This window comes from Salminus brasiliensis, chromosome 18, assembly GCF_030463535.1.
Source record: "Salminus brasiliensis chromosome 18, fSalBra1.hap2, whole genome shotgun sequence".
Classification (NCBI taxonomy): Eukaryota; Metazoa; Chordata; class Actinopteri; order Characiformes; family Bryconidae; genus Salminus; species Salminus brasiliensis.
This window is the reverse complement of record NC_132895.1, coordinates 5,696,230-5,721,771: the sequence shown is the minus strand read 5'-3', so window position 1 is coordinate 5,721,771 and position 25,542 is coordinate 5,696,230. Positions and strand designations below refer to the sequence as shown.

General features: G+C 39.4%; 2 protein-coding genes across 3 annotated transcripts; both read left to right on the top strand.

Moving 5' to 3' along the window:
* Window positions 1–306: 306 nt before the first annotated feature.
* zmat1 (zinc finger matrin-type 1) lies at window positions 307–6,025 on the top strand. Of its 2 annotated transcripts, none has more exons than XM_072661714.1 (7): window positions 307–525; window positions 1,823–1,929; window positions 2,129–2,218; window positions 2,513–2,648; window positions 3,203–3,469; window positions 4,321–4,411; window positions 4,522–6,025. In XM_072661714.1, exons 1-7 carry the CDS (start codon window positions 408–410, stop codon window positions 5,600–5,602), a joined length of 1,890 nt encoding a protein of 629 aa, XP_072517815.1. In that variant the 5' UTR covers window positions 307–407; the 3' UTR covers window positions 5,603–6,025. The 2 variants fall into 2 exon arrangements, with proteins under 2 accessions (XP_072517815.1, XP_072517814.1); XM_072661713.1 differs by having other exon boundaries at window positions 3,200–3,469.
* cd8b (cd8 beta) lies at window positions 5,790–20,904 on the top strand. The gene is made up of 9 exons (XM_072661715.1): window positions 5,790–5,862; window positions 6,971–7,107; window positions 10,684–10,795; window positions 11,663–11,856; window positions 14,004–14,351; window positions 16,739–16,819; window positions 17,293–17,385; window positions 18,936–18,969; window positions 19,568–20,904. Exons 4-9 carry the CDS (start codon window positions 11,811–11,813, stop codon window positions 19,584–19,586), a joined length of 621 nt encoding a protein of 206 aa, XP_072517816.1. The 5' UTR covers window positions 5,790–5,862; window positions 6,971–7,107; window positions 10,684–10,795; window positions 11,663–11,810; the 3' UTR covers window positions 19,587–20,904.
* The last annotated feature ends 4,638 nt before the right edge of the window (window positions 20,905–25,542 follow it).

Here is a 25,542-nt window from a genome sequence, read left to right as displayed (position 1 = left end):
GAGCCAACTGCGGCGCATGCGCAGTGCCCACGACCAAGCAGACGTTCGATTCAGCTGGCCGAACCGATTCTTTCGAGCTGTTCGAGCTGTATTTCAACGAACCCATGAGTCGATTCACAAGTTATTTTTATTCTCATGTCGTTTGTATACACCATATCAAACACATCGAGTAGATTTGATGTCCACAGCAATAAAGAAAAAACAACAACCGTAAAGGGATCGACAGAAGGTCCGCAAACATCGCGTAGATTCACTCACTTCATCAGCCGAGTTCTTGAAAAACAACAATTCAAAGGAGCCGATTCCTCCACGACTCGCACATTCCTCAGTAGCGGCTGTAGTAGCTAGCTAGTGGGGTTCAGCTATGTTTAGTTAGGATTAGCTTAGTTTTTGAGATTAACACCATCATGTCCTTGTTAGAGGGTGGCGTACCGTGTGAAGTAGGTATCGAAAACAATGATACAGTTGATCCAGATCCAGTACAAACAGTACAAAACACTAACGCCCCTAGTTGTCATGTTGAAGGTGAGTTTGTCCACGGCCACCCAGCGCTGGCCAAAAAAACACGGCTGTCTGACGAAGTTCAGGAGGTTTTCCCTGTTTTTGACTCTACTGAAGCACATTTAAACGAGGTTGTACTGGATTACCACTGACTCCAGTTGTTCGTGATGGACTGGAGGCGAAGCTTCAGCAGTTAGCTATAGCTAACTAGCGATAGCTAGCTCCCCTGGCTAGGCTAACGTGGGGCTGGTCCGCCTTCGGTCCATCTCAAACAACAGGGAGCTGAAGTTCAGGGCTTTGTTTATGTGGGACTCGCTTGGTGGTTTTCGTTTGAGAAGACACAAATAGTTCACAAATAGTTCCCACGACTGTAGAAATCATACCACTCTGTAAATGCCTGGGGTTTCTTGAAGCACCCAGGCCACGACTTGAGTCTGGCTGGGCACATGCCAGCCAATTTCCTGTGTCGTTTTCTGTCTAAATCCTTGTGAGGAGTGAAGTCAGGTCTGGCAGAGCTAGTTCAGTCCTAACTTTAGATTTTGGGCAGTCTTAGGAGTTGATCAGTGCAAACCATTAAGCTCCATAAAGTCTTTTAAGGCCCCTCTGCTTTAGGATTGCACAGGTTCAGCAGGGGGGGTGTTCAGCTGGGACAGGGTGAAGCAGTTAAATAGGGAGACCCAGGCTTTATTAGATGGTGTTGCTTTCAGCAAATACATGTGCTATAAAACATTAAAAAATCATTTTCAGTGATAAAACATCATTAACAACATTGTTTATTTCTCTCGCCTGTAGATGTGTTGCAGTGGAGCTTTAGGATGTTCTCTGTTATTTGGATCAGTTTTAGTATCAAAATATTATCATCAACCCCTCTGTCCTGTTCCTCGACTGTCTTTAGCCCATTTCTATGCTCCCTTTGCTTCTGTTTCTGATTTCCAGCACGCCGGGAAAAGTCTTCTCAGACTTAGGATATGTACACAGGAGAAGTGATTTAAGTGTGCTTTAAGATAATAACAAATATTGGCTACATTAACGTTAAATGGGAATCATATGTACTTTCATTCTAGGTGCACACACTGTTATTATATCTCCCCATTTTCCCTCAATATCACGTTCATATTTGGTCCCCTGATGCACTTGACTGATTTGATTTGACATGTATTAAGTGTATATCTACAGTATATTTGTAATGGCTCATAATAATCAGAGACCCCCTCAGCTGTAAAATGTCAGTGTTTCTGTCAGGATGTTGTATATTTAATAAGTGTCTCTGTGTGCTTGTTCACTATGTTGCAGTTACCAGCTGTTATTCTTGTCTTCACAGACACAGACAACGACAGTGAACTTCTGAAAGGCCTGTTGACAGATACCTTCTGTCAGGTGTGTGAGGCAGTATTGCTGTTTGAGTCTCAGAGAGTTTCTCATTATGAGGTTTGTATGAGCACTTATTCGGTTTGTTTGTGCTACAAGCGCTTGTGGCGTTGTGGGATGTGGGGCCTAGCTATTGAATGGGAGTTGGCAATGACTAAACTAGAGAGGAAATTGGGTAAATGGGTTACAAATGGACATTATATTCACTGATATCCAATGATGTGTCTGTAAAACATCTACCTTTTGTTTTTGTTATAAGGGAAAGAAACATGCTCAGAGAGTCAGAATCTTCCTTCAGTCCAAGAAAGCAGAAAGGATCAAGCAAAGTCAAGCCAAAAGCAGCTTTCTGGTAAGTAACAGGGAGTTTAGGTTCTTCACATTTAGCTTCAGATCATCACTGTCCTGCAAAATCGACTTTTTGACATAATGTGAATCTGGCAGTTGTTCTTTACATCCATGTCCAAAATGTATGATGAACTGACCAGTAGAAATGCTCCAAAATTAGTCGTTTTCCATTGCCTCCCATTGAAAGTTTTCCTTTGCCTGTAAAGTTGTCATTTTGGAGAACAGTAAGGTACTTGTCGTACACTGATCATCTACATGTTTCTGTGGGCGTCGTCACATTTTCTGCTGTCTTTAACAGAGCGGTAATGTGAATCCAGAGAAGTTCTGTGAGCTGTGCAACATGGTGTTCAGCTCTCCTGTGGTTGCCAGGTCACATTATGAGGGTAAAGTCCATGCCAAGAACGCGAGAAAAAGCGACACCACACCCACTACAGGCAAGTGAAGCCGTACCAGTGGCATTCAGTTGTATAGCCAGCAGTCTTTAGAAATCAGTTGGCATTTTATAAGGACTGTAAATCAGACCAGTTAGAGTCAAGAAAGTAGTCTTAGTTTGATTAGATTATTTTAATTTAGGATTACTGTTCAAAAATCTTAAATATCTATTTTCTAAATATTCTACACCATATGAATAAATGTATTGGGGCACCTGGCCAATAATTGTTTCTTCTGAAATCAAGGGTATTTAAAAAGAAGTGTATCCAGCTTTTGTTGGAGTAACTGTCTGTAACTGTTTAGGAAAGGCTTTTTTAGGAGCTGAATGCACTCATTAGAAGGGTCATCCACAAACTTTCGGACATATAATGTATGTGTATATTTGTATTCTTTAGCTCTCTATATAATATTTAGCATCATTGTTACATTATTATTATTATAATCAATTATATTTGAATTTAATACGCTATTATTTCAGTGCCACTGAATGATCACTTGGGGATTCATCACAATGCAGGTTTACTGTCTCACTGCTTGTGTCTTTTATGTTTAGCAGATATCAAGACCACAGCGGGTTCTGTGGCTCTCCCAGCGCCTGCTAGGGAAGGTGCTACAGGGTGTGTAGCAGATCAGGAGCAGAGGGAGAGTGCTGTTTCTCCTGCTCAGGAGGTCAACCTCAGTGACCCAGACAAGTATTGCAAGCTGTGCACAGCCTCTTTCAACAACCCTGTTATGGCCCAGCAACACTACAGTGGTCGCAAGCACCAACGCAACCAGGCTCGCCTGGAGATGCTCAGCAAACTGTCGTCAGAGTCTGACAGTGGTACTTACTGTCATATAGTTTTATTCGTATGAGACCAGAGACGCACCCCTATGCTAGCATGTAAACTCGAAATAAGAACAGCCGACCAACAGAGCTCCTTTCATTACTGAGATGGTTACATGAGTGCATTCAGCTACTTTAAGGTGCACCCATTGCTGACACAGATTTGCAAATGCACACACGCACACACACACACACACAGCTTGTCTAGTCCCTGTAGAGAAGCATTGCAAATATGATAGAACTCTCTGGAGCAGATAAACATGAACCTGCTGGCACCATGCTGCCTAATGCCAAGGCAAGCCCTTCAGCATTGAGCTGTGGAGCAGTGGAACTCTGTTTTCTGGAATGATGGATGGTGCTCCTTCTAATACTTTTGCAGTGAGTTGGGGAGTTGAGAACGAGGTGGGGTGGTGATCATCCAACATCCTGACCTCACTAACGCTCTTGTCTCTGAATGCAATCAGGTCCTCATAGTAATGCGCTGCCAAAATCTAGTAGAAAGTCTTCTTCCCTGGACAGTAGAGACAGTTACTCCCAACAAAATCAGGAGAAAATGTTTTTATACCCTTGATTTCAGAAGAAACTATGACTGAGCAGATGTCCCAATACTTCTGTCCTAATACATATCCTTCATTTCTTTTTACATTTGTTTATTGCAATGATGCTGAAATGCTGAAGCCTTTTACACTGACATAGGGTATGTTTCTGGTCACAGGGTGAAGGCCACTGAATATGTTCAGGCTTTTATTTTATGGTCTAGAGCATTTTTCTCAGTGGGCATTTTTTATCATTGTGTTTGGTGTATTTTCCTTGTTACCCTCTCCTGATGTCATCAATCATTTCCACAGCAAACTCCCTAACGTGCCCAGTGTGCTGTGTGACTCTCAGCTCAGTGGAAACCTTTCAGGCTCACATGCAAGGCAACAAACACTTTGTACAGTGAGTTGTTTTATTATGATAAAGTTTGTCTTTATATGAATATTATTGCATTATTTCTTTAATTATATTAATTATATTGTCCACATATTATTATTTCTCTTCTCTGTCAGAGAAAAGAAGATCGTTGGTTTATGCAAATCGCAGAAGAAAGTGTACGACTCGTTCCAGGACGAGTTGGCCGACTACATCCAGGTGCAGAAAGCTCGGGGGTTAGAGCCCAAAACAGGACCTGAGTCTGAAGCCCACGGCAAAGTAGATGAAGAATTGGATGAGAGTGAACAGTTTGAGGAGAAGCCAGAAATTCCTCCGCCTTCATCACATCTGCCACCTCATCCTCCTCCTCCTCCACCTCCTTGCTTCCGTCCACCACGCTGGCGCCCACCATTTCAACCTCGAACTGGTCATTTTGGCTTCAGAGGCAGGTTCCCAATGCAGCACCAGTGGGGTCAAGGCTACCCACCACATCCCCCTCCCCTCATCCCTGGCCTTACAGGTAGATCTTTGCGTAGGGGGCGGAGCCCAGACTCGTTTAGCTCCTCCTCCTCATCATCTTCTAACTCATCCTCTTACAGTAGCAGCAGCAGTAGCAGCGATAGCAGCAGTGACAGCAGTAGAGACAGGAGGAGACGGAGGAGAAAAAGAAAAGAGAGAATGACGAAGAGGAGAGAGCAGGACGATGACTCCGACAAAGATGAGAGAAGGAGGAGCAAGAGACGCAGGAGAGAAGGCGAGGAGGAGCAAGGCCATACAAAGAAAGCAAGGAAGGAGAGGAGAAAGAGTTTTGACGAAGAGCAGGGAACGGATGAGGAGAAAGAAAGGGGAAAGTGGAAGGAGAAAAGGCACAGAGAAGGAGACTCCAGTGAGGGAGATGATTACAGGAGTAAGAGAAGAGTTAGCAAGAAGAACAAGAGACAAAAAGAAGGACATTATGGAAAGAGAAGGAGGGTAGAGGACGAAGGAGAGTGGAGCAAAGAGTCTGTTGGAGAAGAGGTGGTCGGAGGAGAGGGTGGTGTGCAGAGTGAAGGAGTGCAGGCCACAGCAGTGGAGCACACAGAGGAAAGAACTGATCTCAGAGAGGAGAAATCAAAGCGTAGAAAAGAGAAGAAGAAAGTGAAGGAAAAGATGGACGAGGGGGACAACAGGACAGAAGAGGAAAAGCTCTGGGATGAAACTATTTTGGGCATATTTTGATTTTGTTTAGAAAGACTATGTCCTGGTCTTTTGCTCTGCTCTGGTCTAAGCTTACTGCACCATTACTACGCAGACTAAAAGGATCCAGGAGAGCCATTAGGCAGATACATTCATATTTCTGTTGGTTCATCAGTGTCTCACACCTGTCCAAACCTTTGACTGCAGGTTGACCTTTCTGTTTCACATACAGGACAGCCAAACTGTATTTTCCCCCAGTGTTCTTCACAACCTCCCTTTTGTTTTCCAGGAAAGAATTCAAGGTGACTTTTATTATGTGGTGTAGATGTATGATCTGCTACTACTGACCATAAATGTATTTGCACAGTGGACATGCTTCAACCAGGCATGTTGACATTAGGACTAAGCGAATGTATCTTCTCACATCCTACACTCTCACATTAAATAAATATCATTTACCATTAATTCTTATGCTTTACCTTTTGTAAAGTCATTGATAGATGTGGCACTGATCTGATATCAGGTATCAGCACAAGACCGATATCAGCAAAATGCTTGATTTGACTATGATATGTGCATTATGATGCAGGGATTACAATTCAGTATTTTTCTGATGTATTGAGATTTTTAGAAATCTAATTTTAATAGAAAAACACATCATTATATGCATAAAATCTGAGTAAAAGAAAAGATAACTTTTATTCCAATCAGAACAGTGGGATCTGAATGATGTAATTGTCCCATTGTTTCAGAATTAATTGTGATAAATGATAATATTGTCATTTTAAGAGCATATTATGCCACTGATACACTAATAATGTAATAGCATACTACTGTAATTACACCTGAACATGTAATTAATAGGACATCAGAATTGATATTTTACTAATGAAATATCCTACATAAATTAAACATAAATAAAATAAAAAGCAGTTTTTAAAACCACACAATGGGCAATATTGAGGTCAGCTAAACTTATTGAGGTCATGTCCATATATTATTTGTTAAGTCAATGTAGTAATTGTGACAGGCCTAACTGTCTGCCACCAATCTCTGCATATGAATTAATTATTAAAAATTAATCATGTGTTTTTGAGAATCGATATAGTATTGCAGAACGCAATATCACGATACTCTGCTATATCAATATTTCCCCACACCCCTAACTGGATATTACAAGGAAGAAATGAATACAGTTAGTCAGTTAATCCAATCCTGTAACATCTAGCTCGAACTGTGTGCAGTTCTTATGATTGCATGATTTGCTTCAGGGCTGCTTGGTATGGATAAGATATAATCACTATATGGACAAAAGTATTGGGACACCAATACTTTTTAATACTAATAGATCAAGGGTAATAAAAAAGAGTTGATTCTGCTGTTGTTGGAGTAACTATCTCTACTGTCCAGGGAAGGCGTTCTACTAGATATTGGAGGAGAATTGCTGTGAGGATTTGACTGCTTTCAGGAGCAAGAGCATTAGTGAAGTCAGGAAGTTGGACCATCACCACCCCACCTCATCCCCAACTTCCAAACTCATCCCAAAAGTACTGCATGAAACACTCACCATCATTCTAGAGAACACAGTTCTTCCACTGCTCCACAGCTCAGTGCTGGGGGGCTTTATACCCCTCTAGTCACACCTGGCATTAGGAAGCATGGTGACAGTAGGTTCATGTTTATCTGCTCCAGGGAGTCCTAGTCTATTGGCAGTACTTTTCTACAGGGACTAGACAAGCTCTATGTATGTGTGTGTGTGTGCATTTGCACATCTGCGTCAGCAATGGGTGCCACTTAAAGTAGCTTAGTGCATATAGTGTACATTTTCAACTGAACTTCTAGCAGTGTGGGTTTCTGTACAGTCATTCCAAACTCTGACTGAGGGGGGTGCTGCTCATCTGCACATGCATGTCCTCTCCTCCATGGTGAGGAAAACCAATGATTGCAGCTGTTGCAAACTGTGGCCCGGTTACAAATTCACCAACAGTTTCAAGCTGAGCTTAGTCTGGTGGTGGGTGAGGCTTTTTCCAAGACTTTCATGTCCATAACCGTGCCTCAAAGGTTGGCCCTTTATTATCTGAATTGTCTGAGTGTGTTTATATGATGAAGGCACTTAGGAACCTTTGAAATTCAGCCATGTCTTGAAGAGCTGTGAGCACGTTTAAATATAATTTGGTCATGTATGACAGGTGCATTTGGTGCAAACGAGGACACTTGGCTGTGAACACCTGGTTGTTTGGTTTCTCAGAGTAGTCCTCATTTGCCCCTGAGGAAAGAAAATAAAGAAATGGAGTGTTTACCAGAAAGCAGGCCCTGCAGACATGTGGCTGAATGATTGGTCGTTACAGGGCATCTCATTGAGGGTTTTGTTGCTTAGAGTTATGGCTGAAGTTCTTCAGAGCAAGTCCTCCAGCCATGTTCTGGTTTAGCTCTCATCTTATCAAACCTGGTAACATCTGACATCCTTTTCTCTGCTTTTATTTATTTATTTAATTTTTTAAACATTGTTTGGAAATATACATCCTTTACATTGTGTAAGAAAATCAAAGTTACCTTTATGGTAATGTATGGAAATATGAAGTGCTGTCATGACAAACGTATTGCATAAGCTTCTCGCAGCGTCGTACAGCAGTTGTTTCAAATGCTGCTTCTCTGAAGTTTCACACACCCTTGTTTTGTTGAAAGCCTCCCGTAGACATGAACATGCCAGCACCTTCAGCAGCTTCTGAAGCCCCCTGAGATCTCCTGTTTTCAAAGAATAATGCGGTTTTGTTCCCGGTGTCGAACCCTCGACCCCCCGAAGACGTGCATTTCACCCACATCCTCCCCTCCGTACGACCCTCATGCAGGCTCAGGAGCCTCTGTAGCCCTTCATAGGCCTTCGAACGAGGCTGGGGGCGATGAGCCTTAAACCCTGCAGCCTTAAACTCCTACATGAAGCCTTCGAACACCTCTGAGCGGTAGCTGGAGCTTTAGGAGAGTCTGCAGAAAGTATGTGCAGAGAGCTCTTTTTGTTCTTAACCCTTTAACAGCAGCACTCAGAATGGATTTACCTATTTATTTATTTATTTAAAAATGTTTAGTGGTAAAATTGTGTTCCTGGATCCTCATTTAGCAATTTTCCCTTTTTTTTCCAGGTGATCTATTCGGGAAACAGATATGCAAGTCAACCGGACGGTTGACTTGCCCAGTTAGGATCATTCTAGGCATGAACTAAGTTTACTGTGCTAAATAAAACATGGACAAATATGTCCAGACTTTCAATCACAGCTTTATGTACATATGTGATATTTGTCAATATAGTTAAATACAATGTTTGTTGCTACCTACCTATCTAGATAGCTGTTTACATCTTTAGCTATTTAATGCACAGTGCTCTTCAATGAGTCCCAGCTCTGGTGGCTGTGGCAGAAATAATGAGTATAGTACTAGCTCATGTCTTTTATGTTGATTATAATAAGCTTTTTGTAATAATTATGTAAAGAGTAGATCTTGTGCAGCGTTTGTGATGAGCTGACATTAGCGTCCATGTCTATTTACCCTAACTGGGCAACTCAACCGAGCGGTCACAGATACATAGATATACATTTTATTTTCACGTTTTAACATTTCACGTTGCAATTCTACTAAACTCTAATTGTTAGGAGGTGTAGAACATGAAATTTGATTATTTTTGTTCTTAATTTTTTGTGTAGCTACGTCATGTGCAAACATATATAAGTTACAGGTTAGTCGTAACCAAACCTCACGTTTACAAAATGGTAACTGCACATGAAAGGAAAACCATTCTTGAACCGCTTTGAGACAAAAGGTTACGCCAGCTAGTGTGATGTGTGCCTTTGAGTCCAGAACCTCATTTAGTCCTCATGCATTGGACAGCAAGCCTTTTGTTGTAAGGTTGTAGAAAATGAGATAAAGTTCATGCTTGATTATTTTCTGCCAAGTGCCCAGATTCATAACTGATACATGCTTCAGAATCCTGTCTGATGCTGAACAGATGTTTAGGTTTGGCTGGTGTTTCTAACTGAGATATGATGATGTACAGTATTAACTGAGCTCCAGAAGAGCTCACTGCTACACTAAATGATCTGCAGTTTATTCAGTTCACTGCACTTAATCAGAGACTTAAAGCCAAATTCTACATTTAATGTAGACGTTGGTCAGTACTGGCCTCAACAGACTACATGTAGGCTATATATATGTAAGGTATCAACATCAGCCCACACCTTCCATATAGGTGCATCTCTGGTTTCTGTTGAACTGTTGAGTGCTCAGAGTTCCTCAGTACACCTTACAATGATCTTCACCAAATTGATCTTCAGGAAAATTGATGTTTAATGATTCTTGTAGATCAAAAGTAAGTGAGCTGATCAGTAACCGGAGATTGATTAGATAATTATTAATAATAATTAGGTAATTAGTATGAAGCAGAAATGCTTTTGCCTTTTTTGAAGTATTACTCTGACTCATTAATTTGCATATGCAGAGTAGTGGAGGCTGTTTTAGTGTCTTTTACACACTTTATTAGTCTTACTTTTACTAATCTCTTGTACTTTGAAGGTGCACTCTGCCTTTTCCTGTCTTCTTTACATGTGGCCTCTTTATCTGCTGTGGTAAAGAGGCTGAGCGACATAGTAAAAATATATTGATATTTAAAGACATTTTCACAATTCAGTGAAAGTATTTATCACCATATTTTGAAACGCATACAAAATCCACCAGTAGCGGCAGACCCTTAAAAATTGCTGTTCAAAAACCATCCCGTACTGAGGGCACTGATGTTTATTCAAAATCTGCTGCACCTCATCCAATCAAACAGGACTAATTACTCTCTCTGTAATGAAGGGGTTGGTCAGTGCTACTAAAGAACTGACGATATCAGTATAGAATATGAGAATATAAGAATGTGATAATATTTATCACATTAGTGATCACAGGACTCCTGCGTCGGTCACCTGAACCGACCACCCTGTGGCTCTGTCAAATAGTGTGTGTCTGTGTGTGTGCGCGCATGCTAATTAATTCGTAATTAGTTTAGATGATGTCATAGAGCGTTTTATGAGAAATCTAGTACAGTAAATATGTGATTAAGGCCATGTTTCTGTGGTTTGCTCTGTCTTCAGTAGTGCTAAGCAGCAGGTTGCTGACGGCGCACCGCAGATGTTGCTGTAGGTCACACACCTGGATCTAGGTTAGCATTGGGAGCGCTGCGCACAGCTCATGCTGCTCCTTGAGGTGAGAGAAGAGAGAAATGCTGTCTTCATTTAATGTTGCTGTAAAAGAACGTAGGTACAAGAGACCCTCAGAAAGGCCTTGGAAGGCGATGGAAACGGTGGATACACAGATTATAGACTGATATGGTTTATTTATTTTTATGTTTTTTACTTATATATATTAATGTATTTATTTGTGTCTATTTTGTGTCATCTTCACCTTTAAAGAAATAATTACTTGTCAATCCCTAAACTACCAGTCTAGATCTTAGTCACGAGATCTGACACTGCGCTCACTTTTTGGGTAATTTGGCCCAAAAAAACCCTGTATTTCAGGTTGGGGCACTCAGAAGAAAAAAATGGCTCAAAGTCCCGTATGAAACTGTAATGTCTTGTGTTGTTTTGCAGGTATTTTCTATAAATGTAAACTGCACTATACTGTATATATCTGTTGTATATTTCATACATTACATTTTTTTAATAGCTTAAGAAACTTAAAAAGCACCAGTCTAACATATCGTCCCTTTAAGCCAAAACCTTGTATCATAATTTTTAACATTTTTATATCATTTAAATCTGGCAGTTGTTCTTTAAAATTGCACAATAAATGGACCAATAGAAATGCTCCAAAATGAATCTTCCATTGACTTGCATTGAAAGTTAAGCAGGTTATTTTTCCTTCTCCTGTAGAGTTGCAGTTTGTGACAGCGTCAACATATTAGTTAATTTGTTCCTTGTTTAAAAGGATATTCTATATTGTGCGTGTGTGTGTGTGTGTGTGTGTGTGTGTGTGTGTGTGTGTGTGTGTGTGTGTGTGTGTGTGTGTGTGTGTGTGTGTGTGTATGTGTGCGTATGCGTGCACGCTACGCTTTGACTCACTCTCTGATAGGTGCGGTGAATGGCTGGGCCTGACACACTCCAGTTCCTCCCTGCTTTGTGACATAAGAAGAAGGACAGGCACAGAAACAGTAAAGTGAACACACACTCATACGCATACGCATACACACAGTGGTGGTAACAGAAGCAAACAGCCCAAGATGACCCTGAGTCACGTCTGCACGTTCCTGTGTCTTCTTGCTGCAGGTAAGCCTCTTGCTTGGTTTCCTTAATATTAAAATGTTAGAGTTATCAGAGTGAAATGAGCAGAGAGCAGAGAGCAGGACTAGGCCTCCCACTGCGGACCAGCGCTACACTGTCAACAAGTGCTAGAAGGTCCATTGGATAGATGCCTGCTTGGCCTTACCTGGTCTTAGATCTGAACATCAGTGTTGGTGGGTCATCTAGAGTGTATGATGTTTTTTGTGTGTTTTATTAATTTAAATATTTACTTTTTTTAGATTATAGATTACTAGAGACACTAGGCCCGACTCTGGCTTTCAGTTCGGGGTGTTTGAACTGTTGAAACCACTTTATGTTATTTTAACGTCACTGATGTGTAAAAATGGTCTGAATGTGGATAATTTACAGTTTGACTCCAGTAATTAATTAAGTAATTATCGCTGGATCAAATTCAGAACAGTCAGCGGATGTAGTGTTATTGTACGCAGAGAATTAAAGATGCTGCACAAGGTTTGTTGAGCGATGCCATAGAAGAACCACTCCCATAATACCCCACAAAAGAATCCCCCCAAAATTAAAATTCCTCAAATTAATAAAAGAATCTGCACAAGGTTTGTTGAGCGATGCCATAGAAGAACCACTCCCATAATACCCCACAAAAGAATCCCCCCAAAATTAAAATTCCTCAAATTAATAAAAGAATCTGTGAGTGTAAAGAACCCTCACTTGATGTAAAGGTTATCTCCTTTACACACAGAGCCTCATTCATCAATCATTCTTAAGAAGAAATTTCTTCCTGAAACCCTCCTACGCAGTTTTTATGAAGATTTCTTATGTTGGATTTGTTCGGTTTAGGAGGACAATGGGATTCATCATTATAAAAGCTGAGCTGTGAAAGATTCCACTTTTTATAAACATGAATAAATGAATCTGACCTCGACCTTCTGTTAGGACTTTTCTCAAGAACTAATTGAAGAAAATTCTCAGGAAGATACTGGGGAATGAGAACCAAAAATTCCATAAATACATTAGACACATATCAGTATCTGACATCGCTAGAAGAACACTTCGTAGCACCTTCAGAAATATATATCATATGTTTTATGTATATTATAGATTAGATATATTTTAATATAAGAACCTGGCGATACGATGCATATCACAATACAGGGGTTGTAATTCAACATAATGTGAAATATTGTGATATAAAACACAGGAAAACTGCTGTAGTATAAAAACACACCATCATATCACTGCTGTCCAATGAAAACCATGTATCTCCAGTCCGTTATCCGTTATTAGTTTTCTCCATGGTTTGAACCCTGTAGCTGCTTCTGTACACTGTGTACGGAGAAACAGACCAATAGAAATGCTCTAAATAAATTGGAATAAACTCTTATTTGCGACTCATTCATTCAAAGCTACAGTTCTGCCTTCTCCTGCAAAGTGACAGATTTGGAGATCCATGTTTTTTATTAGACAGCAAAATAGACTTTTTATGCAGTCTGGACGGTGGGATCTGGCCGGGCTTTTAACACAACGCAAAGTGAACCACTGTCTGCACAAGGACTGCAAAACGTAATATTGCGATACTTTGATATATCGGTAATTTCTCACACCCCTATTTTGTCCTATATATGTATTCTAATACTGTTGTCTAAAGCTTTTCCGTGTGTCAGATTGTTAATGTTCATGTAGAAGTTTAGGATAAGGTCTAAATCTGAAGGTTCTTCTCAGCGTATTTCTCAAAACAGGTGCAGCGTTTTGGCTCGGGCAGGCTGTAAGGAAAGAGGAAAAACTGTTTTGCAATAGGACGCTGTGAGATGAGAGATGAGAGACCTCACCTTTCTCAAAAGCAGCCCTTCTTTCACTCTGCCGTTTACGATTTCTGCTCTTACAAAACAGTCTGTACCTAAAATCACTCTTTTTGTTGCTGTCTTTCCTCCTCTGCTTTATTTCCAGTCTGATTCTTGATCCTGTTGCATAATTGTTCCAGTAAAAACGTGCAGTGCCGTTGTCCTCTGAGCTGCAGTGCTCTGACTGTTGGAGCTGTACTGTGTAAAATCTGATATCGTACATAATTGGACGTAATTGAGATAATCTGTGGCTGAAAACTGATGTGAAAGGCAGCGCTCAGGTGCTCAGTATGTCCTCTTTGGTTTATCCCACAGCGTCTGCAGTGACTGTCCTCTATCCCAGCTTGAACGGCTCTGAGACCCTGACCTGTGACTGCCCGGACCACCAGTGTCAGAGGGTGTTCTGGTATCGATTCCGTAGGGACACTGAGACGCTGCAGTTTCTCTTGTACTGCACCAGTGCAAACAGCGTAATATATGGAGAGAACATCAACTCAGCCCGCTTCAAGGCCTCTTTAACTGAGGGATCAGCCAAGATTACATACGCTCTGCGCATCAGCAGCCTGCAGAAGGACGATGCAGGCTTCTACTCCTGTTTACTTTACGGTCCGAGGCACGACCCGAAGAGCCTGATGCTACCCGGATACTATATCAAGCCAGGAGGTGCTGAGATCTCTCTCTCTCTCTCTCTATCTCTCTCTCTTGCTATCAGTTATCATCTGCAGCTCATAATAGTGACAATAAGGGGGGCTGCATCACCTTTAGGTCTGTGCAAACTGCAGTGACACCACACAAACACTCTATTCCACTCTAATCTCATTCAGCACCTTGTAAATTGGTTGACCACGGGGATGACCGCTCTCTCTTTCTCAGCCCTGCTTCATGCTGTCATTCCGTATTGATCACCGTATTATAGTTGCTTAAACTGCTGCAGTGCTGCAGGGCTATGCCACTTCGCTGCTGTGTAGATTCAGGAGTTTGTATTTAGTGTCTTTTCCAATTAGTTGGGTTTAGCGTTTGACTCTAGTGTAGAATTTCTTTCTTTCTTTCTTTATTTCTTTCTTTCTTTATTTTTTAACCTTTATACCATTTCACGGGCGCTCTTATCCAGAGCAACTTTTAGTTTAATGATATTACCAAAAGAAATACAAGGCAAATTAAGTGCTAGAGGTGACGCCCTGATTGGTACAGTATGATGTGCTTAACCAGACAGGGAATTGAATGATGGTTGGGCTCACTCCTCTCTTTGTTTCTCTCCCTGGCTTCGTTTCCCCCTCAGTTTTCATGTCTATCACTAAGGACCGCTCGGGGTTTGTCTAACTGGCAGCGCAGTTGATGTTTTTCACTCTAAAGTTGTAGTTTTATGGGGTTTTTTTCCCTCAATGCCATTTGTTGTTTTTTTTTTTTACCTTTAGTAAATTTCAGTGTAAATTTCAATGGGGTACACAGGTAGGCAAATGACCCAACCTGGTTACTGTTATCATCCTGTCTTAAGATCCATAGAAAGACTGCATCAGTGGCACTGGAACTGAAATGCTTTAACATTTGACTCCAATATAAAGTTGAGATTTTTAATGTTAGATTTTGCTTTAAAACTGCACTCCAGAGTAACTTTCAACTAAATACATTATACAGATCAGACCCAAGACCTCTTATTAGTACAGCATGAAGTGCCTACACACAGGAAACTGTACCATAAAGTGCTTACACAGAGGAACAGCCACACATGCCACAGAGGAGGGCCTCGATGTTATTCACTAGTTGATATCAGACAGTTTTCCCTTTTCGGCCGTTTGAGATTGTGGTATGGCAGACCCTCTCTCTCTCTCGCTCTCTCTCTCACTCTCTCTCTCTTGCTCTCGCTCTCGCTCTCTCACTTCTCGCTCTCCCTCTCACTTCTCTCTCTCTCTCTCTCTCTCTCTCTCTCTCTCTCTCTCTCTCTCTCTCTCTCTCTCTCACTTCTCGCTCTCCCTCTCTCTGCTCTCTCTCTCTCGCTCTCCCTCTCACTTCTCTCTCTCTCTCTCTCTCTCTCTCTGCTCTCTCTCTCTCGCTCTCTCTCTCTCTCTCTCTCTCTGCCTTAGTTTCATCTCACATTAAGGACCGTACTGAGTTTAAATGACAGCAGTCGTTTGTCTCTTTTCTTTTTTTTTGTTGTTATTTTTCTGCTTTACGGCCCTTTAAATCAGTTGACCTGAGGACTGTCCTGTACCGGTGTTCAGGTATGGAGTTTGGTCATTTAGCATCAATGGGATTGTGATTTCTGCTGTAAAGCTGCCATTATGAAGATGCAACGTTTATTTGTGTGATGTGACGATGTGTAACCATCCCTGGAAACATGTGATTCAGTCAGTGTTGTAATGACACTTATATACGTTAACTCGTTAATGGAACTGGGATGGCTTATTAGGGTCTACAAAAAGCTCAGCTGCTCTGATCTTATGACAAACAAACAAGTTTGCCATAAGATCGTTTTTCATTTTTTTGCACAGACTGATCAGGGAAAAGGCCACATTATAAGATGTATACCAGATCAATGCTTAATCCAAGACTGGCTGCAATACAGGATATTTCAGTTGTATCATCAACAGTGGTACGATGAGAGTCTGGAGGTCCCTTCCCAATTAGCACCAAATGAGGTGAAATGCCCACGGACGTCCAGTTTTTGCTGAAATTGACCCATAAAAAGATGCTGTTATACGAGTTCATGAGTCCTGTTGGTGTTCAGCAAATCTATTGGTGTTTACTTTAAATGACAGACACCTTTTTCCAACATAGTCGTATTTTCTAGGTTCTCTATCTTCTCAAAAACCCACTCGTAGGATCTTATGCACACTTTCGTGCTCAGTGCTTGAATTCTATGTAAATATCAGGTTTTAAGGGATTCGAATTCACATGAAATCTGAAAGATGCTAATCTCTCTCATCCATACAGCCTCAAAACCAAAGCTTTATACAAATCTAGAGTTCATTAAAGAGAAGAAACAACCACTGAAATGTTCTTTAGTTTTATAGGGAATCAAATGTGTTTCTATTCTGTTTTGTTTTTATTAGAACACCGACCCACATCTCCACCTCCAACAGTCAAGCAGCGAGAGAGTAAAAAGGAATGCAAGAAACAAAACTCTGCGAAAGGTAGGGTTACTTGAATAATGTGGAGGACGTATATATATTAGTCTGTCCTGGACTTTATATGGTATGGTTTTTGGATGAGCCTAATAACGTTATATTGTTATTATTGATGTATGTTGGCATTTTTCTGAGTGTATTATTAGTAGAAAACTGACCAGCCAGCTGACATTTACTGAAAAAAGCTGCATAGTAACACACCTCATGATCTCATTATGGTTTTATCTTATTTTATTAATTGATTTCAAAAATAATTGATCTTCAGTTCTTTATTTTTGTATAATTCAGTTCAGACTCTGTACCACTGCACCATTTGGCACTGCTATTCTATGGTGTATTATATCTGACTTGTTCCTGGACCTCAGAAAACCTAAATTGTCTAATCTACACTGTGAATAATTAAAACGTAGTGATGCTTCTGTGTGCCATGTTGTACCTGTTCACCCCTCTCGGTATAATGGTTAATGTACTGTGTTCAGCTGTTGGTTGCCAACCTCGGGTGCTTTGGTCGAGCGCTGGTGGTGTGCTGGTGCTGACTGTGGTCCTGGTCTCAACACTGTACTACTTCAGCAGTGAGTACACACGCATGCTCAAATGCAGTTATCAACCACGGTACAGGACATCCATCCTTGTGATCTGCATATTCTTGTGTTTACCTTGCTATATAAAATGTCTGGTTGTCTAATTAAGCCACTGAGGAGCTTGTTTACCTGATTGTCATGAAAATGCTGCTGTAGAAAATAGTTAAACCAAGCTCAATCAGCTCTGGTAGTTGGATCAGTTTATTTTATCACTCACTCTGCAAGTGAAGTGGTAATATTGATTATTGGAGTGCTGTTCTTTGTGGTGTCTCTAATCAGGGTTTGAAGAGGTTACAGTGGTGTTCAAAATTCAGCAGCACCCATTCTTTCCCATACTACACACTGGAATCACGTCTGCCCTTTCTTCATACGTCTACACTGACGTCCTGTATAGTATCGTACACTATGATTCACTATATGTCAAAATGTTTGTGGACACAAAAGTGCAATTGCACACACACAGCTTGTCTTGTCCCTGTAGAGAAGTATTGCCAATAGGTTCTTTAAACCTTAAAATGATTCCTCGTACTTATCTCGTTTACAACAGCCAATACAGAAAACTTCCACTGGTTCTTAAATCTCTTCATGGTCTGTGGTCCCTCCATATCAGTGTAGTTTGCTACAGCTTCGCTCCCCTACCAGCACCCACAGATCTTCAGCTACCCGCCTGCTTACTGTCCCATGCTCTAGGCTTTGTACTGCAGGTGATCTGAGATTTAACCTTGCTAGTCTAATGCCTAAAACTGTCTTTTTCAGGAGCTGCGTCGCTGCACATCTTAGACTGTTGTATAAAGTTAATCCTAAAACCCATCTTCATTAGTTGGCTTTTGAAGGACTCATAAATCTGACCTAATTGGATTAACCATTAACTTCATTCTGTTCTGTTTTTCTCTAAATCTCTTACAGACATGACATAATTTTTTTATTACACTCGAAAGGTGCTTTGAAATAAAATGTATTATTATTATTATTATTATTATTTGTATTTTTATTATAATGATTATTAATATTATTAGCAGTGCTTAATCCCTGGTTATCTGATGTTCAGGTTCTTCTGCCTTTAATCAATAATTTATAAATAGTTCTGACCAGAGGAGGATAGACGGGCCCCCCTTGTGAGGTTGCTTCTTCCAGCTCTGAGGGTCTTAGATTTTTCATGTGTTTTTATGTTATTGATTTTTCTTTTTTTCTGTCTTTTACTAATTACTGATTGTGTAAAGCTGCTTTGTGACATCAGTTGTAAAAAGCGCTATACAAATACATTTGATTTGATTTGAAATAATATTTCTCCAATATCATCCACCTTAATTTAGTAGTACATCATTTCTACTATTATGATTAAGAACCCATGCATGTTTAGTTCCAACACTGACCACAAAAGCTCAGACAAAGCTCTTCTCTGCTGTTTAAAACATTGAAATCTCCCAAACACTGATGAAGATGGGCTCAGTCAGTACATGTCAAGTTCAGTTCACCGTATCAGCTTTGCTTTATTAACAACCTTTTTTATCACTGTCTTTTTGTCTCTCTTGGTCGACCAGGGCTACCAAAGAAGTGCCGACATCGCTTCACCAAGTGAGTCATGATGCTTTATTAGATATTTTCTTTATTCAGTTTGAAGGTTGTGTGTTCTGTGATGCAGTACACTGCATTTGCTTTCCTCATTCAGACACTATGACTATGGATAAATAAATAGACATACAGATATGTCATACAAAGTCCATTAGAGTCCATTAAGGCAAGTCAGGAGGCTTTTATTGTCATTCCATCTGAGTACAAGTACACAGTGGAGCGAAGTACCATTCCTCCAGGACCAGAACAACACAATAAACACGATAAATGCAACTGGCATTGAACCGACAGGACAGTGCAGTGCCGGCACAGCACTCAGTACTGGATATGTGTAGTGGGGATAAGGTGCAGAGACATATAGCTTTACACAGTCAGCTCATACATACGTGAACACAGAGCAGTTACTGAGGTAGAGGAGAGCAGTTCTGTGTAATACAGTATTGCTGCTAAATATGGCTAAATAAACTCTAAATAAACCTGCCAGGTCTGATAGCTTTTGTTGATGTATTGGTTCTAATAGTTTCCAGCAATAATCATGTTATGATTTATCTGTATGTGTCTTAACACCGACCAACTGTCCTCTGTTCTGTCCTCAACACAGAAAGATGCAGCTGAACTGAGACGGCTCTCCGCTCGTCTGCTGGCAGTCAGGAAGCCTTGTTGACCACTTCCACAGCCACTGTTCCAACCGCCTTCGTCTGGAAAACTGAACACAGATGCTTGCCATTGACAAGATGCATCTAGAACACAAACACACCTTTTCTGCCATGTTTTTAGGTGCCCATCTCTATGCTATTACTTGAGTTGGGGTAACAGCAACTACCATTGCACGATTGTATCGGTGCTGTCATGCTAAAACCTTGTATCTCTACAATGTCAATTTTACAAGAGAAGGAAAAAAACCTTCTTGACTTACAGTGGAAGTCAGTGTAAATAGATTTCCTTACAAGTCGTTTCAGAGCAAATCTATTGGCCCATTCTGCATAATTCTCATGTTATATAAAAAACAACTGTCAGATTCACATTATGCAGATAAAAGGTTATTGCATGACAGTGACGATATACTAGTATAATCATTAGTTGAGTCTTGAGTTAGTTATTGCAAATAATAAATTAGTGATGTCAATTGATTACATTTTTATGGTGTTAATCACAGCAATATTCTGTGATCAGTTCTGATTAAATCATGTTAAATCCTTGATTTTTTTAATCCAGGTATTTTTTAAATATAATATCTCAGTGTAGTTTAGAGACCTTTAGCCTAGAACACAATGAAGCTCAGATACAGAAGCTTTAATAGAGAAAAAGATTCACCAACTGTTTAAATGATTAAAAAGGAGCAAGTGTGTGTGTGTGTGTGTGTGTAAGAGAATGAGAGTTGGTTATGACATTTAATCCATATTTCAGCAAAAATCGAGTGTAATCTTCCCTCTGAGCTCAGCAGTAGTGCTGCTGTGTTTCCATCTCTAAATAAAAGCGCGAGAGAGAGACCTACGGGAGGAAGTTGGGGCCAAACTTGGTAAGATAATCAATTTGTGTTAGAAAGAAAAAAAAGGTTGACGTCACTAATTCATATTAATGAATATATTGTTTTGCACATTACTGTCTGTATTCCTCAACACCGTGTCAAACTTCACACTGATTCTATCAATAACTCAATAATTAAACTCAAGAAAGAAGCGAATCATCAGAGAGCTTTAATCAGTCACCCAGCTCCTGCTTACCTTAGCTTCAGATTAGGGGGTGTTTATTTAGCTTTTCCCTCATTTTTCTCTTTCTTTTTCATTTCCATTATACAAGCTTAATAAATTCAGGGAATTAGTGAGTGTTAATGCACAACCCTTCTGCATCAGATCCTTTCCTTTAGGAAGCAGCTCGTGTCGCATTTGTAAATGAATGTACAGGTTCTGTTACAGTGTTTCAAAAATAAATGCATATCATCCACGTCTTTGTGTTTGTATGTTCTCTGTTATTGTGGATAAAGGCTCTTATTGTAAAGGAAAGTAAAAGATTTGCAGGTGTTGAGGATGTGTGTGTGTGTAATCTGATGCCAGTTTCACATCAGTTTCATATTAGTTTCACACTGCCTCTCTGGGTTATAGATATGCGGGTGTGTTGGTTAGAATGTTAGTCTGTTAGCAGGAGTTTCCCTCTCTGAGGGTGTGTGTTTCCCCTTGTGTGAGGGTGTTTGTGCCACTGCTGAGTGATATTGCAGTGTGTCTGATACTGATGTAGACTTACACTGCTGTCTCCTTCACTTCATGACTGCTGCCTTGGACAGAAAAAGGTGTGTGTGCAGATGTAGTGTAAGGGAACTGTGTAAGGCGTCAGAGTACAGTGTTCTAGTGTGATAACACACCTGAGCATCACTTCCACACTGATTCAGCGACCACACGTCTGCTGGGTTAGGTATTCAAAAAATACCACACTTTCAGAGAATGTAACCCTGAATCGTCTCTGTCAGACAAAAACCTTGTATCTCCTTTTTTTTTTACTTTTTTTTAACATAATGTGAATTGATTTTTACTTTGTATCAGAATTTCATGATGAATGGGCCAATAGAAACGTATGTATATATACAGACTTATGCACTTAACATTGCCTATTGCCTTTGCAATATAAAAACAATATATAAAACATATGGCAAAAACCTGTATCATATATATATATATATGTGTGTGTGTGTGTGTGTGTGGGTGGGTGGGTTTAATTCCCTTGTCCTAACTAGGTTTTTTATTCTGTTTAAAAAATTAAATGAAAAGTTCATTTAACAGCACATATCCTTAAAATCATCGAAGGTAAACAGTTGGACTTTAAAGACCATTGCTGCAGTTTTCAGAGCACATTTGCATTCTTTGTACTTTGCTAGACAGTGCAGGCAGGGTTTATACAGTACACTGATATTAAACAATACTATACTTTTATTAGTAATACAATCACTCTGGAAATTTGTCTCTGAATGACCTCTTTACACTCAGTTTTATATTACATATTAAATATATACTATTTTATGCACAATATAACTATAGTAACTACTATCAATATCATAATAACTAATCAATATCTGCTTATTGAGAATCCCAAAACACTATTATATATTACACTATTCTAGCAAAAGCAACTTAGCTCTAAATTATTCTGTACTTATCTATATAGTAGTATATAGTAAATACTATATAATAGTTTAACTTCTCAGAGATTATGAGCTTTAATTACTATTATACACCCCCAAAACGTTCTCTGTAGAAGTATGACAGGTAATAGAACCATGTAATGCAGTCATGGTTCTTCTCAGACAAAGGTTCTTTACAGTGTTTTAAAAATGCTTATTTCATGGTTCTTCATAGATCGTCTACAGAAGCTCAAATTGTTGATACTCTAGAGCGTAGGTTAGGGTCAGATTGAGCAGAACCTTTTACATTTAGTTTAGAGTTCAGCTGTTATTAGTAGAGATTTAGTTGAATGTTAATTGAAGATAAGCTGAACTTCACCTGATCTCCAAAGCATCTTCAGAACCATCCAAATAAGCTATTCCCAGACCCTTTTTGCTACAGTACTGCAGTAACACAACCAGGGCCTGAGTGAACGGTGTGTGGAAGCACGCTTTATTGGTAAGGACTGTCTATAGGTAAACATTGTCTATAGGTGAGCACGGTTGTTCAGATAAATGCAGTTGCAGTAATGAATTTGACTGAACTCTCTACACATAAGCCCCCTCTGTGCACCCACTGGATGAAATACACAGCTGTTTAGTGCAAGACTTTCTGTCATGAAGCAACCCTTTCCTGTGCACAGAGAGAGAGAGAGAGCAGAGAGAACGCTATCTCTCTCATCGCTCTCCAAGCTTTGAGCTCTCCATCTCTGCGCTGAAACAAAAAGACCGCAGAGAGACCACAGAGACGGCCGCAGCGACAGCGTCACAGGCACAGCGCTGTCACACTTCCATTACACTCAGTACCGTCACTGCACTGCACTGCACTTTACCAGCTAGATCAGGAGTCTGGCGTAAACCATGAGTAAAAAATACAAACAAATTAAGTTTTAATGCAGAAAAACTAAACAGATTTTTAATACTTTTAAAAGCTGAAAACATGTGATGAACTCAGGATCTCAGGATCTCAGGCTTTCAAACAGCTGGAGTTTATTCCATCAACACTGAGGTACACTATTATCACAATAATCAGCTAATCAGTTTCCTTCCAGAACAGATTCATAATAATGTGCTTTATTAGAATAAAAGTGAATCTCACTCTGATTCAAAAATAAACCAAAGAAAATGAATAAGAACAAAATAACATTACATGTAATATACTGACTTAAACAACATCGTTATTAATATTCAGTAGGATTTTGTATAATACAGCACTATGATTACACACACTGTCCCAAAGTAGCCTTCCAGAACTTCCACCCTAAAACCCCAAAGCAGGAAAAGTCTGGACAATCTCCTGAAGCAGCGCTGAAAGAAGAAACACTGAGAGGAACCGAGACTGTACAGGAAGAGCTTCCAAAGAACATGAAGAAGAAACAGCGAGAGGAAGCAGAATTTTGAAGGAGAAGCTGTCTTCGTCTGGACCTCACTGGAGCTACAGCGAGGACGAGCTACAGGATACATTTAGATCTGAGGAAAATAAGAGCTGAAAGCAGAATGAGATGCATTACATAAACAAACAACAACAACAACAACAATTATAAAAATAATTAATAAATGAATATGTATTTATGCATACCTTAACATTTTTGATATAATATATCTATAGCAGTTGTTCTTTATATAGTGTATTGTGTATTATAATTTTGTACTAAACAGAATAATAGGAACGCTCCAAAATGACTTGGAATGAAATTTTCTCACATTGACTTTCATTGAAAGTTAAGAAGCTTTTTTCCTTCTTCTGTAAAATTGCCATTTTGTTATTTATACTGTATATACACACATACATATTAGATATAATAAGAAGAACATGGCACATTACCTTTCACATTACAGCACTGTCACTGAAGCATTATCCGCTCATTCTCTGCATTAATATGGTGATAAAAGACACTGGACTAATTTACAGTTACAGTTAGAGTTTAACTGTAGTAAGAGCTACAAGATACAGTGTGCTAAAATATATCAATCAAACATTTAAATATGATCTATTCTCTGTTTGAAATGTGTTTAATAGATATATATATATAATTTTTTTAATTTGACGTATTGAGTGTAAGTAAGTCTCCGCCTCTATTCTGCCACACTTCTGCTCACTTTAAAGCATAATTATTCTTTAAGTAGGTCATTTGTTTTGTATGGTATGTTGCATGGTTTAACATACTGCTCAAAATAAAGCTGTGTGAAAATAAATGTTAAATATAAATATTAAATATGTTATTTCTTTTATTTTTTTCTCATTTGTTAAATTCAGTAAATAAACAGGAATTAAGCTGTAAAATGTGCTTTTACAGTTTGTTTCACTCTAGAGAATGTGTGAACTTTGTCACATGTACAAAATCAACAAAAATGGTCTTTTGATCTTTGTTTGTTTGAACCCTAGTTATTGAGAACACAACAAGAAATTTAAAATATTTCAATTTATTTCAAAAATAGAAAAGTTTTTCCACCATGTGAATCAATGAATAATCCAGAATGCAACCTGAACGTCATGGCAGTTAGTCAGTGTTAGTGTTTTTCACTAATATCAACATAGTCTACAAAAAAATCATTGAAATGCTCTTATGTTGATTCACATTCACAAATATCAGAATATCAGCTAATAGGCGAACTCACACAATTAAATAAATTAAAAAATTCAGTTCAATAAATAAAAAATATGATGTAATTTGCTTGCTGATTCTCTAATAATAAGGTGCTGCAATGTAGAGTCATTGTTTCAGTAAATAATAAAGCTATGTTAGCTACACGGGATGTATGAGTGCTGGTATCCAGGAAAGACATTGTGCTGCAGTCAGCAGTGCAACTGCTTCGTCTGCCCTGGGGGTAATTACTGTATATTATACTCTTTATATATTACATATAGAGACTACATAAAGTCTCATTATACACATATATATACATTAGATATAGTCACTGTCTAGTTTATATATATATATATATATATATATATATATATATATATATATACTTGTGCAAAGGTTTGTGCATCACAGGCTTAATTATTATGCTGATTTTCTAATTATAGATAAGTTCACAAATTCTCTCCAGTGAACAAACTTAAAAAGCACATTTCAGAAAGTGCAGTTTCTGTTTATTTACTGAATCGAAAACATTAGAAAAATATACTATTGGGACGCTCCTCTTAATCATTCAGTTCAGGTGTTTCATTCAGTCCCGTTGCCACAGGCATGTTAACTTAAGCCCCTAGCCATGCAGTCTGTCTTTCCACACACTAGTAAAAGAGTGGGAGGTTCTGAAGAGCTCACTGAGCTCCAGTGTGGTTCTGTATGTAATAGGAGACGCCGCTGCACCAACAACAAGAAGTCAGCTGGTGAAATTTAGACCTTCCCTCCTAAATCTTCCTCCATCAGCTATGAGTGGTGTTATTATTGAACAGTGGAAGCTTTTAGGAGGAACCA

What these genes read in the sequence shown, in the direction of transcription:
- zmat1 (XM_072661713.1), top strand. Translation starts at nt 408, where the DNA reads ATGTCCTTGTTAGAGGGTGGCGTACCGTGTGAAGTAGGTATCGAAAAC. An exon ending in CGACACCACACCCACTACAG is followed by an intron (nt 2,649 to 3,199) that starts GCAAGTGAAGCC and finishes TTTTATGTTTAG; the next exon opens with CAGATATCAAGACCACAGCG. An exon ending in GTCGTCAGAGTCTGACAGTG is followed by an intron (nt 3,470 to 4,320) that starts GTACTTACTGTC and finishes TCATTTCCACAG; the next exon opens with CAAACTCCCTAACGTGCCCA.
- cd8b (XM_072661715.1), top strand. Translation starts at nt 11,811, where the DNA reads ATGACCCTGAGTCACGTCTGCACGTTCCTGTGTCTTCTTGCTGCAG. An exon ending in CCTGTGTCTTCTTGCTGCAG is followed by an intron (nt 11,857 to 14,003) that starts GTAAGCCTCTTG and finishes TTTATCCCACAG; the next exon opens with CGTCTGCAGTGACTGTCCTC. An exon ending in ATACTATATCAAGCCAGGAG is followed by an intron (nt 14,352 to 16,738) that starts GTGCTGAGATCT and finishes TGTTTTTATTAG; the next exon opens with AACACCGACCCACATCTCCA.